Source organism: Schistocerca serialis, chromosome 3 (genome assembly GCF_023864345.2).
Source record: "Schistocerca serialis cubense isolate TAMUIC-IGC-003099 chromosome 3, iqSchSeri2.2, whole genome shotgun sequence".
NCBI lineage: Eukaryota > Metazoa > Arthropoda > Insecta > Orthoptera > Acrididae > Schistocerca > Schistocerca serialis.
Genome location: NC_064640.1, coordinates 66,291,070 through 66,305,112, shown reverse-complemented (window position 1 = coordinate 66,305,112; position 14,043 = coordinate 66,291,070). Strand labels below are relative to the sequence as shown.

At 37.1% G+C, this 14,043-nt stretch overlaps 1 protein-coding gene and 1 long non-coding RNA gene across 3 annotated transcripts in view; one reads left to right on the top strand and one right to left on the bottom strand.

Moving 5' to 3' along the window:
• Positions 1-14,043, bottom strand: part of LOC126469717 (protein Daple) — a 195,271-nt gene that overhangs the window by 960 nt on the left and 180,268 nt on the right. Inside the window, exon 23 of the mRNA XM_050096907.1 lies at positions 5,508-5,593. Within this exon, the coding sequence (XP_049952864.1) occupies positions 5,508-5,593 (86 nt within the window). The remainder of the gene's footprint in view (positions 1-5,507; positions 5,594-14,043) is intronic.
• The window catches only part of LOC126469718 (uncharacterized), a 66,440-nt gene that overhangs the window by 33,759 nt on the left and 18,638 nt on the right, over positions 1-14,043 (top strand). Inside the window, exon 1 of one of the 2 annotated variants that reach the window (XR_007586052.1) lies at positions 1,966-2,062. The exons of the other annotated variant lie outside the window; for it this stretch is intronic. This is a non-coding gene — a long non-coding RNA (uncharacterized LOC126469718). Of the gene's footprint in view, positions 1-1,965; positions 2,063-14,043 lie in introns of those variants that run through there. 2 annotated transcript variants of the gene reach the window in all.

Here is a 14,043-nt window from a genome sequence, read left to right as displayed (position 1 = left end):
AACGAGGTCATTAGAGACGGAGCGCAAGCTCGGGTTAGGGAAGGATTGGGAAGGAAATCGACCGTGCCCTTTTAAAGGAACCATCCCAGCATTTGCCTGAAACGATTTAGGGAAATCACGGAAAACCTAAATCAGGATGGCCGGAGACGGGATTGAACCGTCGTCCTCCCGAATGCGAGTCCAGTGTGCTACCACTGCGCCACCTCGCTCGGTAAGTGTGAAGGATATCTCGTATTGCAAGGCAGTATCTGTCTCTATCCCTCCTGTAAATATTTCCCTGTTGTTCTCATCTTTGTTTCCTACTTCTCTCACTGAAAACGCTGCAGTCATATGTCTGAGTGAAAAAAATACCATTTTGCTTTTGTTCACATGTCTGCATGTGTACATATAGCCACATATTCTAGTTGTTTGTTGTGTACAGCAATGGAGAAGAGGACAAACAAGACTACTATGAATTTTATAAATGCTATTAACCTATGACCAGAGCTATGGGACATTGAAATTACTGTAGCCTATACAAGGATCTCAACTTGAAAAAAAGCAACTGGCACACTGTTACTGATATTTCGGAATCACGCTTGATAGAGCATACAAAGAATTCCAAAGTCTTCAATCTTATGCCAGATGAAAAGCAAAAACATCATACAGGAACAGTAGAAGTGCGGGTGGCTCTTCACCCATATGGTCTGCATTTGATGTCATGAGCTTCACTCTATCTCGAGATGTACCTGAAGTGCCAGCAGCGGTTTGTGCTTGTAAACAAAAAGTATTGTATTCTTATTCCCAATTAATGAAATCTTTCAGTCCTTCTATCAAAGCAATGCATACCAGTACCATGAGGTTTATTGATGAATAGTGAAATTTAAAGAGCTACGGTACATTAAACTTCTGAGCAAATTGCCAGTAGCTAAAAACCGAAGGGCAATGGCCAGTTATGTTGTAATAGTATACACTTTCCAGTTGTGTTGTAACAGTATACACTCTCGTGTATTTGTATTGATTTTAGCGATTCTTGGACAAATTGCTTGTACAAAATATTCAAAATTAAGTTTCAATATTCTCATTCACTGGTTAAATTTTTAGAAGCATTCCGCTTACTTAAAAAAGAATGTCTTCATGACACATGACTTCTCTTGTTCTTTCTAACTTGATTTCTTGTGTGATTTAAAAGTAGGAGAGCCGCACTCTCACTAGCTTGCATTCGCCCATTTTGTGGCATTAGTGTGGCTCCTTGTAAAAACTTCTGGCCTGGAAATGTGTTGCCACAAACATTGCTGGGCAATAGTGGCCAGTCATGCTGTAGTACACGTGGTGGCAATTCACGTGGCCACAATGTTGCCAGACAACAATGTCAGTTTATACTGTCAGTAATATACAATTTTTGTGGCTCATGTAAATGTACCTTAAGTTACGCATTGCTTCCTGCAACTGAGAGAGAGAACAGTCAGGGGAATAACAGACCATGTCCTGGGGTGTGTCCATCTGTTAACAGATTTGTGTGTTTCTAAAAAAACAAGTCATCATTTGGTAACATAATGAGCCATATATAACGAGTGTTGAATGTGGTTGACTGTGATTTGGAGTTGCACTTTTACAATAATTCTGGAGATAATAATAGTAGGTGAAACCACAACACTGCATTACATGTTGGTAAATTCCATTTTTTTTAATTATAAAATTTACATGTAGAGGGACAGGGCACATTGCCTCATACTGAAAGAACAATGTTACAGTGTACAGCCCTGTAGAAAGTCACAGTGATAGTGAAATATCTAAAAATGTGTTTATACTGTGCTAGTGAATTGCCAGCAATAAGTGTTTCCCAGGCAGCATTTCTCAGATACGTCACAGAAACTGGTACTTTCATGAATGATTATGACAGTTCTGTTTACAATTCATGCATCATTCATATCAAAATAATGGCACTGCTATGACTTTCCTCTTTTGTCACAGATGATTGAGATAATACTAAGCCAGTAGAAAGCATCAATAGGCAGAGCATGGAAAAATGCCGTCACATGGGGTGAATAGAAACAGATTTCAACATCAAAGAAAAAAACAGGTAACTCTGAAAAGAAATATGAAAATTAAAATTGTATGGGATTATAAGTCTTGTGGCTAATCCTTAAACTTATAATTGGATTTTGGGCCTATCTCATGCTCTTCAACATAAAAAAATAAAATCTTGGTGTTTCTATTCACCCTGCAGCAAGGGGTGGATAGAAACAGCAGCATTAACCTTATTATTATTTTTCTATTTATTGGTATTTGGGGCAAATAGGGACATTTCAACACTGGTTTTGGATCTAGGAGAATAAGAAACAAAATTTACCTGGTTCAAAAAAGTTCTATACAACAACAAAAATGTTATACCTATAATTATTTTATTGCAACTTTAAATTGATGAACTCGATTTTTTTGTTAATGTATCAAGTCACTGACATCATGTTTAAAAATGATGTCTTTGAAACTACAAGCCAAGCCCCCAAAAGTAGCAAAGAGCTTTTGAAAAATATCTTGACTAAAAAGTGACTCATCAGCTGTTAAAATAAATGTGTTTAATTGGCCATTTTTCCCATCCAAAAAAACATCCACATAACCTTTGCCTTCTAAATAACAAATTTTAAATATATACAATTTAAATGATTGCTTGTATTTTCCATATACTTTAATCACAGCATTTTGAAATTTATAATTTCCTTGTTAGATTGGATCACTAACAATCTAAACAAACAACTCTTTGAATGAATGTTCCCATTTGTCTCCCGATATGACAGCATCGAACGTTTTTGGAAGTTCCATTGCTATTCACCCCATTCTTTCTACTCACCCCATTTTATGGAATATAGTTGTTTAAGAACTCGAGAAAGGCTTGTACACTGAAATGTGGCTGATAGGTCAGAAAAAATTAACTTTATGGGATGTCCAGTCATACGTACAGGAATGATTTCACTATTAAGTTGGATTTTTATTATACACAGGCAGCAAAGATTATTTTGGGCTGTGTGAAAGTAGAAAATTATTTCACTGGATGCTCTTTTCAGAGGAAGGAAGTGGCAACTCGTACGAGAATCGGACAGAAGACCTACTCAAACACTTTAGATAAAAAACAACAACTTGTATGCTCATAATACATTCAAAAAATGTGGCTATTATGGTTTGCAAGTCTTTTTTTTTTCACATGTTACAAATCAGAAGAAATTGGCTCAACAGGATTCTCAACTTCTGTTGGTGGAGCAGCAAAATGGCATTGAAGTGGGTATCTCAACTATATATCTAATGACAAACCAGACAAAACTTCATTTTCCACACACTTGAGTCATTAAAATGGAAACCAGCTGACTGCAAAAGATATTAATCTTCCAAATTAAGCAATGGAGTTTTGCAGGCAAGAAGAAAACTGCAGCCCATTAAGGAATGGGTCTTCAGACAATTTTTAATGAAGATTTTAATCTGCCTTTTCATACTCCAAAAAGACATCTGCCAAACATGTGATTAAATTGAACCTGATTGCAAATGAAGGACGAAGGGAAAGACTGAAAACTGCCAATGAACTATGTCTGCAGAAGGCAGAGCAAGAAAAAGAGAGCCTCAGAAATGAAACTTCACAGGAAACACTTATTTTCAGTTTCTACTTGGAGAAAACAGTCCAGACAATTCAGCAAAAGTGGAATAATACTGCAGTGTATATGTGTATAATCTTGGAATGGACAGCTGTGGTGGACAATATAGTAATTGTAAAATAGTTGTGGTAAAATGTTACCTTGTTAGCAAAAGGGCAAAGAGTTTCGAGCAGTGATAAATGACAAGAAGTCAAATATTTCTACCAAATGACACTTATTTCACAGTTATTAAAAAAATCACAATACAATCATGAATTTTGTGGCTTGAACATTTGGTGGATAAACACAGAAGAGGGAATTGCACCTTTAATAATGAGGACTCACATGTAGAAGAGAAATCTGTAAAATTACTTTCTTTTTCTACATGTATGAAAACAACTGGACAGGTATTTTCTTATCTGATGAAATCGTTAAAATTTTCTCTCTGTCTTCTTTCCTCTGCATACATAAATTGAAGTCCCTGCTCACTTCTACTTGTATGTATGGGCTGGTCTCAGAAACTACAATAGGGATTTGATTCGGTTTTGACAGATAGATGGATTGACTCACAAGGAAGGTTTGTTCACATAATTCATAAATATTTTGTTGAAACTGGAAGAAATACGATGAATTAACAATGGCATTGCCATCTACCAGTACAGCTGCCAACAACTCCAGACAGCAGACAAGCTTGAGCAGAAACCTTGTCATGCCTGGGGGTCTAGCACACGCCTGAATGGCAAAAGAAAGGTCATGGAATTAAATCCCAGTTGGACCAAGGATTTTTCACAGTCTTTTATCCTGAAATTCACCTCTCAATGATGTGGACATTGAAGCAAAACATGGTTCGGATTACACATTAAACTATAGGTCACATTTTCCCAGAGCAAGATCAAAGTTGGGTTTTATAGTCTAGCAGTAAAGTGCGAGATTGGTAACAAAAAACTGCAGGATCAAATCCCGGTCAGACCACAGATTTTCATCACTGTTTTTTAACCTAGCAATCACCTCTTCATGACATGGAGATTTGCCACGAACAAAACACGTTTCGGATTAAACATTGACACAAGTCACCTTTTCTCATTTGGATAACTAACTAGATGAAGGTTTGTGAGTATAATTTATAAATATTTGGTGCTAATTGGCTGAATTATGATGAATTATAGTCCCCTGCCATACATTTTCTGTCTGTCCTTCAAAAAGCAACTTCTAAATTATTATGGCAGGTCAAGTAACTTTTACTGAATGCTGCGCTACACTAAGTCACACACATACATGACACTATTTTTCAACATAGTGAAGTCACTGGTCAGAACATCCTAGCAACCATTCAATTCCTTGATGGCAGAGCCATTCAAGAACTGCTGTATGGATGTCCTTATCATTGAAAAATCTCTTTCTCCCCAGAAGTTCTCTCAGTCTCCTGGAAACATGGAAATTGCATGGTGCAAAATCTGCACTGTTTGGCAGATTACCATCACCTACAATTGAGTAGCTTTAGTGAAATTATTGACACCATTTTACTATGGCTGCACACAACATTACATTTGGTCCATACAACACCATAATTTTACAGTGAATCTGTGTACAATTTACACATTTCACCCACAAGGACAGTACTGTTCCTCTTACTTCAATTTTGGAATACATTTCCAGTTGCTGCACCATTTCACTCCCACACTATGATTCACTTGTTACCCGTACCACAGCAGAACTGGGTCCGCAGAATACCCGGAACATGTACTCTTGGTGCACAGTAGTCTTAGCATGGGACAACACATGTAACTTACTTTCTGAAGTCCCTATGCAGCACAGAATTTTAAAATCTGATAAGCACAAATAAATGTAACAGTGATGCATAGTAAATAATGGTAAACCTTGTACGCTAAAGAAGAAAATCATTACCTGGGATCCTGCTGTGGAGTGGATGGACACACATCGTCTGATGTCATGCTGTTGTTGAAAGTCACTCCCTCATCTGGTGCCTGATCCTGGTACACACATTGTTTTTCAGTATCACACAATATTTAAAACACTATCTTTATGATTATAATATTAAAACATGTAGAAGATTTAGCAAATATTTACTGTCATCATTAGTACCTCTACAAAATTGTTAAAATGAGGAAAGGACAAAAGTGTTTGCTGACAGTTTCCCACATGTTTAATGTCACAGCTTGTAGCATCATATCCTGAACTGATTGTCATCCTCTACTCTACAGAGGACTTCAGGATCTCTTCACAGGTCAGGTGTGCGCAAAATATCAGAAACAAGTACTTAAGCAGCATATGTATAACACTTGCAGAGTAATTAATCTGTTTTACAACAATGATCAGTGTAATTTTGTAGACCACCTCATAAAGAAACTTTGTTACTTCACATTTTATGCAGCAGAAAAAAATGATGACCCTCAAAGTTGGATAAAAACCAAAGAAAATATTCATTTTGCACATGAAAACAGTTGAATCCTATATTGTATGGTCCCACAGATTGTCACATGTATCAATGGCAATTTCACTATAGGTACAGAATGTGGACTGAACTCGAAGTAACAGTGCTCAGTAGAAATTTATCAGAAAAGCATATCAGATACCCAGTGAGGTATTATTTCATTTTCAAAAAATTCAACAATATTTCCAATATCAACACAAATTTGGAAAACAAAACATTTTACTATCAACAGTGAATTGAGACATATACTTCGTGTTTCTATCAGCTATATGCTTTTACAGTCAAAATAGAAGATCTTTTCTGTGACTATCTTAAGAATATAACATGCAGATTTCCCAATCACACAATGAAAACATTGAAAGATTTCAAGTTTCCAGCAATTTACTAAGAGAGTTATGCTTCAGCATCAGAGATAAGGATAATCTAAAATCAATCAAAAAGATTTATTGTACAGATATTTTGAAGAAATACTTCAGCCAAACATTCGGGACACAACCACTTTCAAAGCCAAAAAGAATAAGCATAATGAGTGTCAACAAGGGGATAAGCAATCAGAATTCAGGTGCTGTCTATTGAGACTACCAAAGCTGGAAAACTTATAATGAAAGAAAGTAAATTCACTTCCCAGCTAAAAAATCTGAACACATCCAGTGAAATTACCTACGTATTTAATTGCATGCATTAAGCTGCAATGAAAATTCTGAAGGGCCCCAGGTGTGAAATATTGTAAAGATTCAATGTGGCTTGGTAATACCATAAAAACCTGCTTACTACAAGGAGGATGGTGTATTTGAAATGAAAAGACTGCAGAAATTCAGAAATTAAATGAAACTGAAATCATTGTGAGACAAGTTGAGCAAAAAGTCTTTCCCAATTTTAGGGCCAAGTTATACACATATAACAATCAAACAGTAGCAAGAAGTTTTCATCATGTGTGAAAACAGTCAGCAGACTTGGATCATCTTTTTAAGTCTTTGTTAACAAAATGTGTATCAAAACAGAAGATAGTAAAATGAAGGCTGTTAGAACACTTCCACTGATGAAGACCATACTACTACACTTTCCTTATTGCACAAATGCAAATAGAACAGGAAATTAAGTAAGATAGTTAAGTAAATGCACTGTACCTTTACTGCCTACAAAGCAGAGCTTCAAGCCACTGTTTATTGTAGATCACTCAGCTATGTATATTGTGTAACTTTAAAACGGCAAAATAACTCCCAATGAATATGACAGCTGTGGCTACGAAGGCTTTCCCGGCGTAATAATTGATAATATTCTTCTCGGGTATGCAGCCGGATCATGGCTATTCAGATAAACAGATCCGCCGTGCTTTCCAGTATGGACCTTCGCCTGAACCACCAGAAGATACCTGCAAACCGGTGGCTTTTCTGCCTTTTGCTGGGAGCATTTCCTCGAAGATAGGAAGAATTCTGAAAAGATACCATATCAAAAGTATTTTTCGTCCGCCAGCCAAGATTAGAGTGCTCCTTGGCTCTGTAAAGGATGACTTGGGTTTGAGGAAGCCCGGTGTGTACAAGATCCCTTGCCACTGTGGGAAGGCTTATATTGGGCAGACAATCCGGACCATTCAGGACTGAAGTGTTGAGCATCAGCGGCACACACGGCTGCTTCAACCTGAGAAATCTGCAGTGGCGGAGCACTGTGTTTTAAAAGAATCCATAGAGATTCGTTTATCTGACAATCTTATTAATTGAGACAAGGGCTATCTTTTAAGTAAGACTTGGGACCTGGTGTTATCTGACATCAAAAAACAACGGTCTGTGTTTCCAGAATGAGTTTCGGTCTGTGTTTCGATCGTCGGAATAAAATTTTTTTTAAATTTTTGACAGCGATATCTCGATTTCGCCTATTTCCACCACTGGCGGCACGGTATGTTTACTGCGCTAGAGGGCAGTTACGGCACCTTCTCGCGCACGCGTTGTGGGTCTTCTGCGGCCTATATAGGGGCCGCAGCTTGCGCTAGGAAGTCAGTTCCGGCAAGTTCGTGCACCAGCACTCTCACCTGAAGATGGCGGCCAGATGGACCGCGGAAATATTGTGTCATGAAGACGTTATGATCCGGCTGCATACCCGAGAAGAATATTATCAATATGACAGCTCCTTGAGATCAGTCAGTTTCCTTGTTACAGATACAGGTGAACAGATCTGTGTCATGAGTCTTTACTTCAGAAGGCTTCGGACATGGTTCCACAATGTCATTTAACTAATAAAGTATGAATATACGATCAGTGACATCAAACAAAAAATGGTTCAGGGTCTATTATTGCCATGATTGACTACTGTAAAATTCTACAAGGTTTCATTAACAACAGCTCCAGTTACCATGATCTCTTTCTAAATTCCTCTAAGCCCTTCCCATGGAGAAGTAGCCTGGTTAAGTGACAACAGAGGTCTGATTAGTACATATCTTGTTTGCTCCATTGATTCCTCACAAATCATAGTATACAATTCCCACATCAACACCACCCATGAGACATTTCATCCCTACATTATAAATTATTTTACATGTCCTCTCACATCATAAATACTTATCTCAAGTTGTTCTGTGTTGCAAATACTCAACTATGGAATAACTTGCACCTCAACATTGGAAAGGTTTTGCTCAAATATTGTTTCAAAAATGCCCTAATGGTTTCTTTCTTGTCGAATGATGTCAGGTTTGCCTTTACTTGGTCGATATACATCATTATCTATAGTCTCAAATTTGTTCCCCAATGCCTCAGGAAAGTTTTAACTCTTCTCTTCTTATCTAATTTTTTCCCTCTTCATGGAAAGCTTTTCTTATCACAATTGTTATATTACAAATCAGTTAAGTATTCACATGCACTGTCATTCTTTAATTGCTACCCAAAAATATTTATGTGTACACTGAAAAATGCAAGGTCTCTGATATGATGTCAGAGAGGGAGAGATCCGGCAAACTTGCTGGCCAAGGTAGTGTTTGGCAAGCATGAAGACAAGCAGAGAAAACTCTCGTCACGTGCAGGCAGGCATTGTCTTGTTGAAATGTAAGGCCAAGGTGGCTTGCCATGAAGGGCAACAAAATGGTGCATACAATATCATTGAGTTATTGCTGGGCTATAAGAGTGCCACAGATGACAACCAAAGGGGTCCTTCTATGAAAAGAAATGGCAGTGCAGACCATTTTTCCTGGTTGTCAGGCTGTATGGCAGGCAACAGCCAGTTTGGCATCACACCACTATCCAGTACATCTCCAGACACATCTTCGGCTTGGAACCTCATTGACTGGAGTAGAATTGTCTTCAGTGATGAGTCTCACTTCAAATTTCGTATGGGCAGGGCCCTCCAACCAGTTTGAGATTTTGATCATCTAATATGCTAATTGGGCAGAATTTGGCACAATATTCTTAAGGAGGACATCTTACAATGCTATCCGAAGCTGAATAACTGCTTGCATAAGGGGCAGAGGTGGACGAACGTGTTATTGACTTGTTCAATTTGAGAATCTCTTTCTCTGGAATACATCATCCAATCTTTCTGAAATTGTCATAATTTGTTTGTCGGTACACGTACATCACTTCTACTTATTTCTATCCCATTCAGATAATTCCTTTATGGTGCATATTTTTTCCCCACTTAGAGTGTATTTCATGTGCTGTAGAATCTACATGAAGAACCAACAACAGAAGTTAACTTAAAGCTGGGCAGGGCCTACAGGAACATGGAAACTATTGTTGTTAACAACACATGAAAATGCTGCACTATCATGTGGAATCAGTAATAAATCAAGCGGTCAGTGATGACATTCAAACACGAGTATATATACTACTGTATTCCTATCTGTCCAGATTCCTCATGACGAGCAGATGTGTATCCCACACCTTGCCACCTGCAATCACTACCAGCTCTGAGAGGAAGGTATATGTAAAAATCTGTGGTACAGCCAGGAGTACTTGCATAGCAACCTCAAATGGAAACTTTTTTGTAGCTCATTTACATCTATATCTGTATGACTACTATGCGATTCATAATTAAGTGCCTGGTGGAAGGTTCACAGAATCACTTTGAGACCATTTCTCAACCATTTAATTCTTGAATAGCATGTGGGAAAAATGAACATGTAAATCTTTCCATGTGAGCCCTGATTTCTCTCTCTCTCTCTCTCTCTCTCTCTCTCTCTTTACTGTGGTAACTTCTCCCTATGTGGGTGCTACATGACAAAATATTTTTGCATTTACAAGACAAAGCTGCTGATTGGAATTTCATGAAAAATTTGCAGCAAATGAAGATGCCTTTGTTTTAACAATTGCCATCCTAAATTAGTTATCCTGCATGTCATACTCTCATCCCATTTCACGATAATACAAATCTTGCTAATCTTCTTTTTGATGTCCTCTGTCAATGCTATCTGGTATGGATCCCATACTGCAACACAATAATACTCCAGAAGAAGACAGACTAGTGTAGTGTAGGCAGTCTCTTTAGTACGTTTGGTGCACCTTTTAACTGCTTTGCTAACAAAATCCAGTCTTTGGTTCACATTCCCTACAACACTTTCTATGTGATGGTACTAATTTAAGTTGTTTGTAATTGTAATCCTTCAGTATTTAATTTAATTGATAACCTTTAAATTTGTGATATTTAGTGTGTAAATGAAATTTAATGGATTCATTTTAGTACTCATGTGGGCAACTTCACACTTTTCATTATTTAGGGTCAACTACCATTTTTGGCACAATACAAATATCTTGCCTAACAAAGAAATGGTCCAATCCAATGTCTTGAAACCTGTCCTGAAATTTTTCACACAGGAAGAATACACTACAAGAAATGCATTGTCAAAATTTTAGCTGCTAAGGAAAAAAGCGTTAAAGAATGTTAAATTTGCTTATTTTTGCCACATGAAGAACCACTTACAGCAGTGGTTTGTACAGCCCTTCCTACCTAGAGTACTAAATGGCAAATAAGCAGATGCAGCCATGGCAAGAGAACATAGCTCCGCACAGTGCAAAGCCCAAAGTGCACACACAAGAATTTCAAGCACTTAAATGATGCCAAAAATGTCTCAACTTATTAGTTATTTAGATAACTTGCTGTTCACATTGACAGCTAAACTGTTGCAGATGCAATTATTATACAAGTGACTAGCACAGGAAAGGAAATGAAGGCAGCGTATACTGTTACATTACAGACGACTTCCATTAATTGAGACTTGTTCGTTCACTGCAGTCATCACAAAAATGTGAAGTGTCTATCAGACGACAAAAACAAGCATTTTCCTTACTCCAGTCACGCATGATACAAGAAAAATTAGAGCATTCAGGCATTACACAGTAATAATTAGTTTTGTTTAGACAGAATTGGGATGAAGTAAGAAATGGTTATCACTAACGTTCTGCATATTGCACTTGATCAAACTTGTAAAATGTAGTGATGCAAACTGACATCACAAATGACTGAAAATAAACAATACTGTTCCACTGATGAACCTGAAATGACAAAGAGCTATTGGAAATTAAATTGTCCAACAATTTTCTCGAAAATGCTTTACAAGGTCAAAGAATTTATTTATCAAGAGGCTCAATCAGACTATTAGTTTCAGGTGGAATCTAAGTTATATTAACAATTTTTTTGTCATCCTTGTAAGGACAGAGGTATCATTATGTCCAGGCCCAGATCCACCAAAAGCAATGAATCCTTTTCTGCAACTGATATGAGGACATTTCAGATGTAATATTCAAATTATTCTCTCCCACTATCTGGATTTTTCTATGTTGATTACAATATTTTTACAGTTAAACAGATCTTTTTCTTTTTAATTCTTGGTCCTAATTTGCCTTTAGGGTCTTGAAAACAGATATAAAGCTGCAGAAACAGTAATCCACTGATACTTATCACTGGCACTGTTGTATACGAATATGTCTCAGCATTCACTGTCTGCACAAGTGACTCTGTCTTTCTCATTAGAAATGATAAAGTGCAGTCCACATGCAGTTCTTGCATGAATCCTGAACGGTAGACTACATACAGCACTTCAGGGTGTAACAAATAGCTTTGTCTTCACATCAACTACAAATTTCTCTGTGGTGTTACATATTAATGACATCCCTTTTATACATTTATTTGATGTGAACAACTTAATTTGCAACCTCCTTTTCCATATAATTTTCTGAATCTGTTTCACCAGGTCAAAGAAGCCTGGAAACCAGCAATGTGCCCAATCTCATAGATCTCCCTCGGCAATGGTGCACTGACTCTCAAGAGCAACCCTGAGTCTTTTGAATAGTTTTTCTTTCACATTTTTGCAATTTCATTTTGGTGAATATTCGTACTTCATGTAAATCTTCTTTTCATTTATATAATTCATGTTCAGAGTGTATCACACAAAAGTAGTTTCGCACACTGCTTAACTTTAAGCATTTTCTTGCTCCGTCATTTAACCAAAAAATTTACAAGCTTTTATGTCACTGTATGCTATTGCTATACATGTTTTCTGTCGGCTAGGAAGGTACTGTATATTTGTTCTGGACTTTATTTAGCACAATAATCAGTGTTGGATTCACAATTCACAGAATCATCACAGGTATTTCTTATTTCTTCTAATGTTTTGACAACTTCAAACAAAATATCAACATCATTTGAATTAATGCCCAAAAAATTAATTTATACATAAAATACATATGTAGGTCTTCAGGAGAATAGGTGATTTTGATTGTGGACCACGTTCTTCATATTTCATCTCAGTAAGGTCGAAAACATTAATTGGATTTCCCATTACTGTGAAACTCTGGAACCTGCACAAAGACAGCAATAATATATGAAGAACCACAAAGAAAATTAATTCAGTTTTATTTCCATTGTTAATGTTTAGCAATACCATAAAGGCAACTGCTAATTATTATGCATATTAAATGAGTGAATAGTAGTTGTGAACAACTGTGTCAGAGGATCTATCAATGGAAACTGAAATTCCCTTTACGAATTATAATTGCATTGTGCTGTGTTGCCTGTTTACCAATGTGCTGTCAACCAAAGGCATATGCCTGCCGTGTGCACATGTTGTGTCTGCTACAGCTATGGTAGAAGTGTACATTTCTCCAGCCACCTTGCGAACAATGAATTTGATGATTTTCAAAATTATTTTTAAAAAACCTACTAGTAGTGTATCTTAGCACCTAAAATATTAAAATTTTATTTCTTTCAGTGTATTCTTCATGTATAAAAAATTTAAGGGCAGGTTTCAACATGTCAGATTGGACCATTTCCTTATGAATCATTTTGCAATTGGTTTTGATCTTCTGCTGACTTTACTAGACAGTAAACAATAGCATCATCTATAGACAATAAGAGGATTGCCCACATTGCCCCCTAAATTATTTATATAGATTAGGAGAACAGAGGCCCCATAACACTTCCTTGGGGAATCCTAGAAATCACTTCTGTTTCACTGGAAGATTTCCCATCAATTACTACAAACTGTGACCTTTCTTATAGCAAATCATGAATCCAGTTGCATAACTCAGAGGAGACACTCCATACGCACGCAATTTGATTAAAAGCTTGCTGCAATCCGCAACGACATATGGGAGGTGTTCCAAAAGGTCACATCTCCCTCTCTTCTCAGCAACAGCAGCACTCTCGTGCTGAGGTCATTATAGTGTTGAACAAGCAAGAGCTCTCTCCAGTTCATGACCTCATCTGAAGGAGTAATCATCATAGTACATGACCAATGTGACAGCCAAAGTTTCAGGTGAACCTGTAGTGTTGTTAATTTTGAACACAGTATTACAAGAGAACAGTTGTTTAATTAGTGTGCATCAAGTGATACTTTGCTAGTCCATGACAGTTGTAAATTATCCAGTACTCCTGTGGCAAAGACATGTGCCAAAGTTAAGTAAATCTTTTATTTCTTTAAGTAATAAAGTGAACAAATATTTCATGTGTTCTAGTGTGATAAGCCTTCTTCCAGAGCAATCAAAGAGCTCACAGTTGTAGCCAGACGAA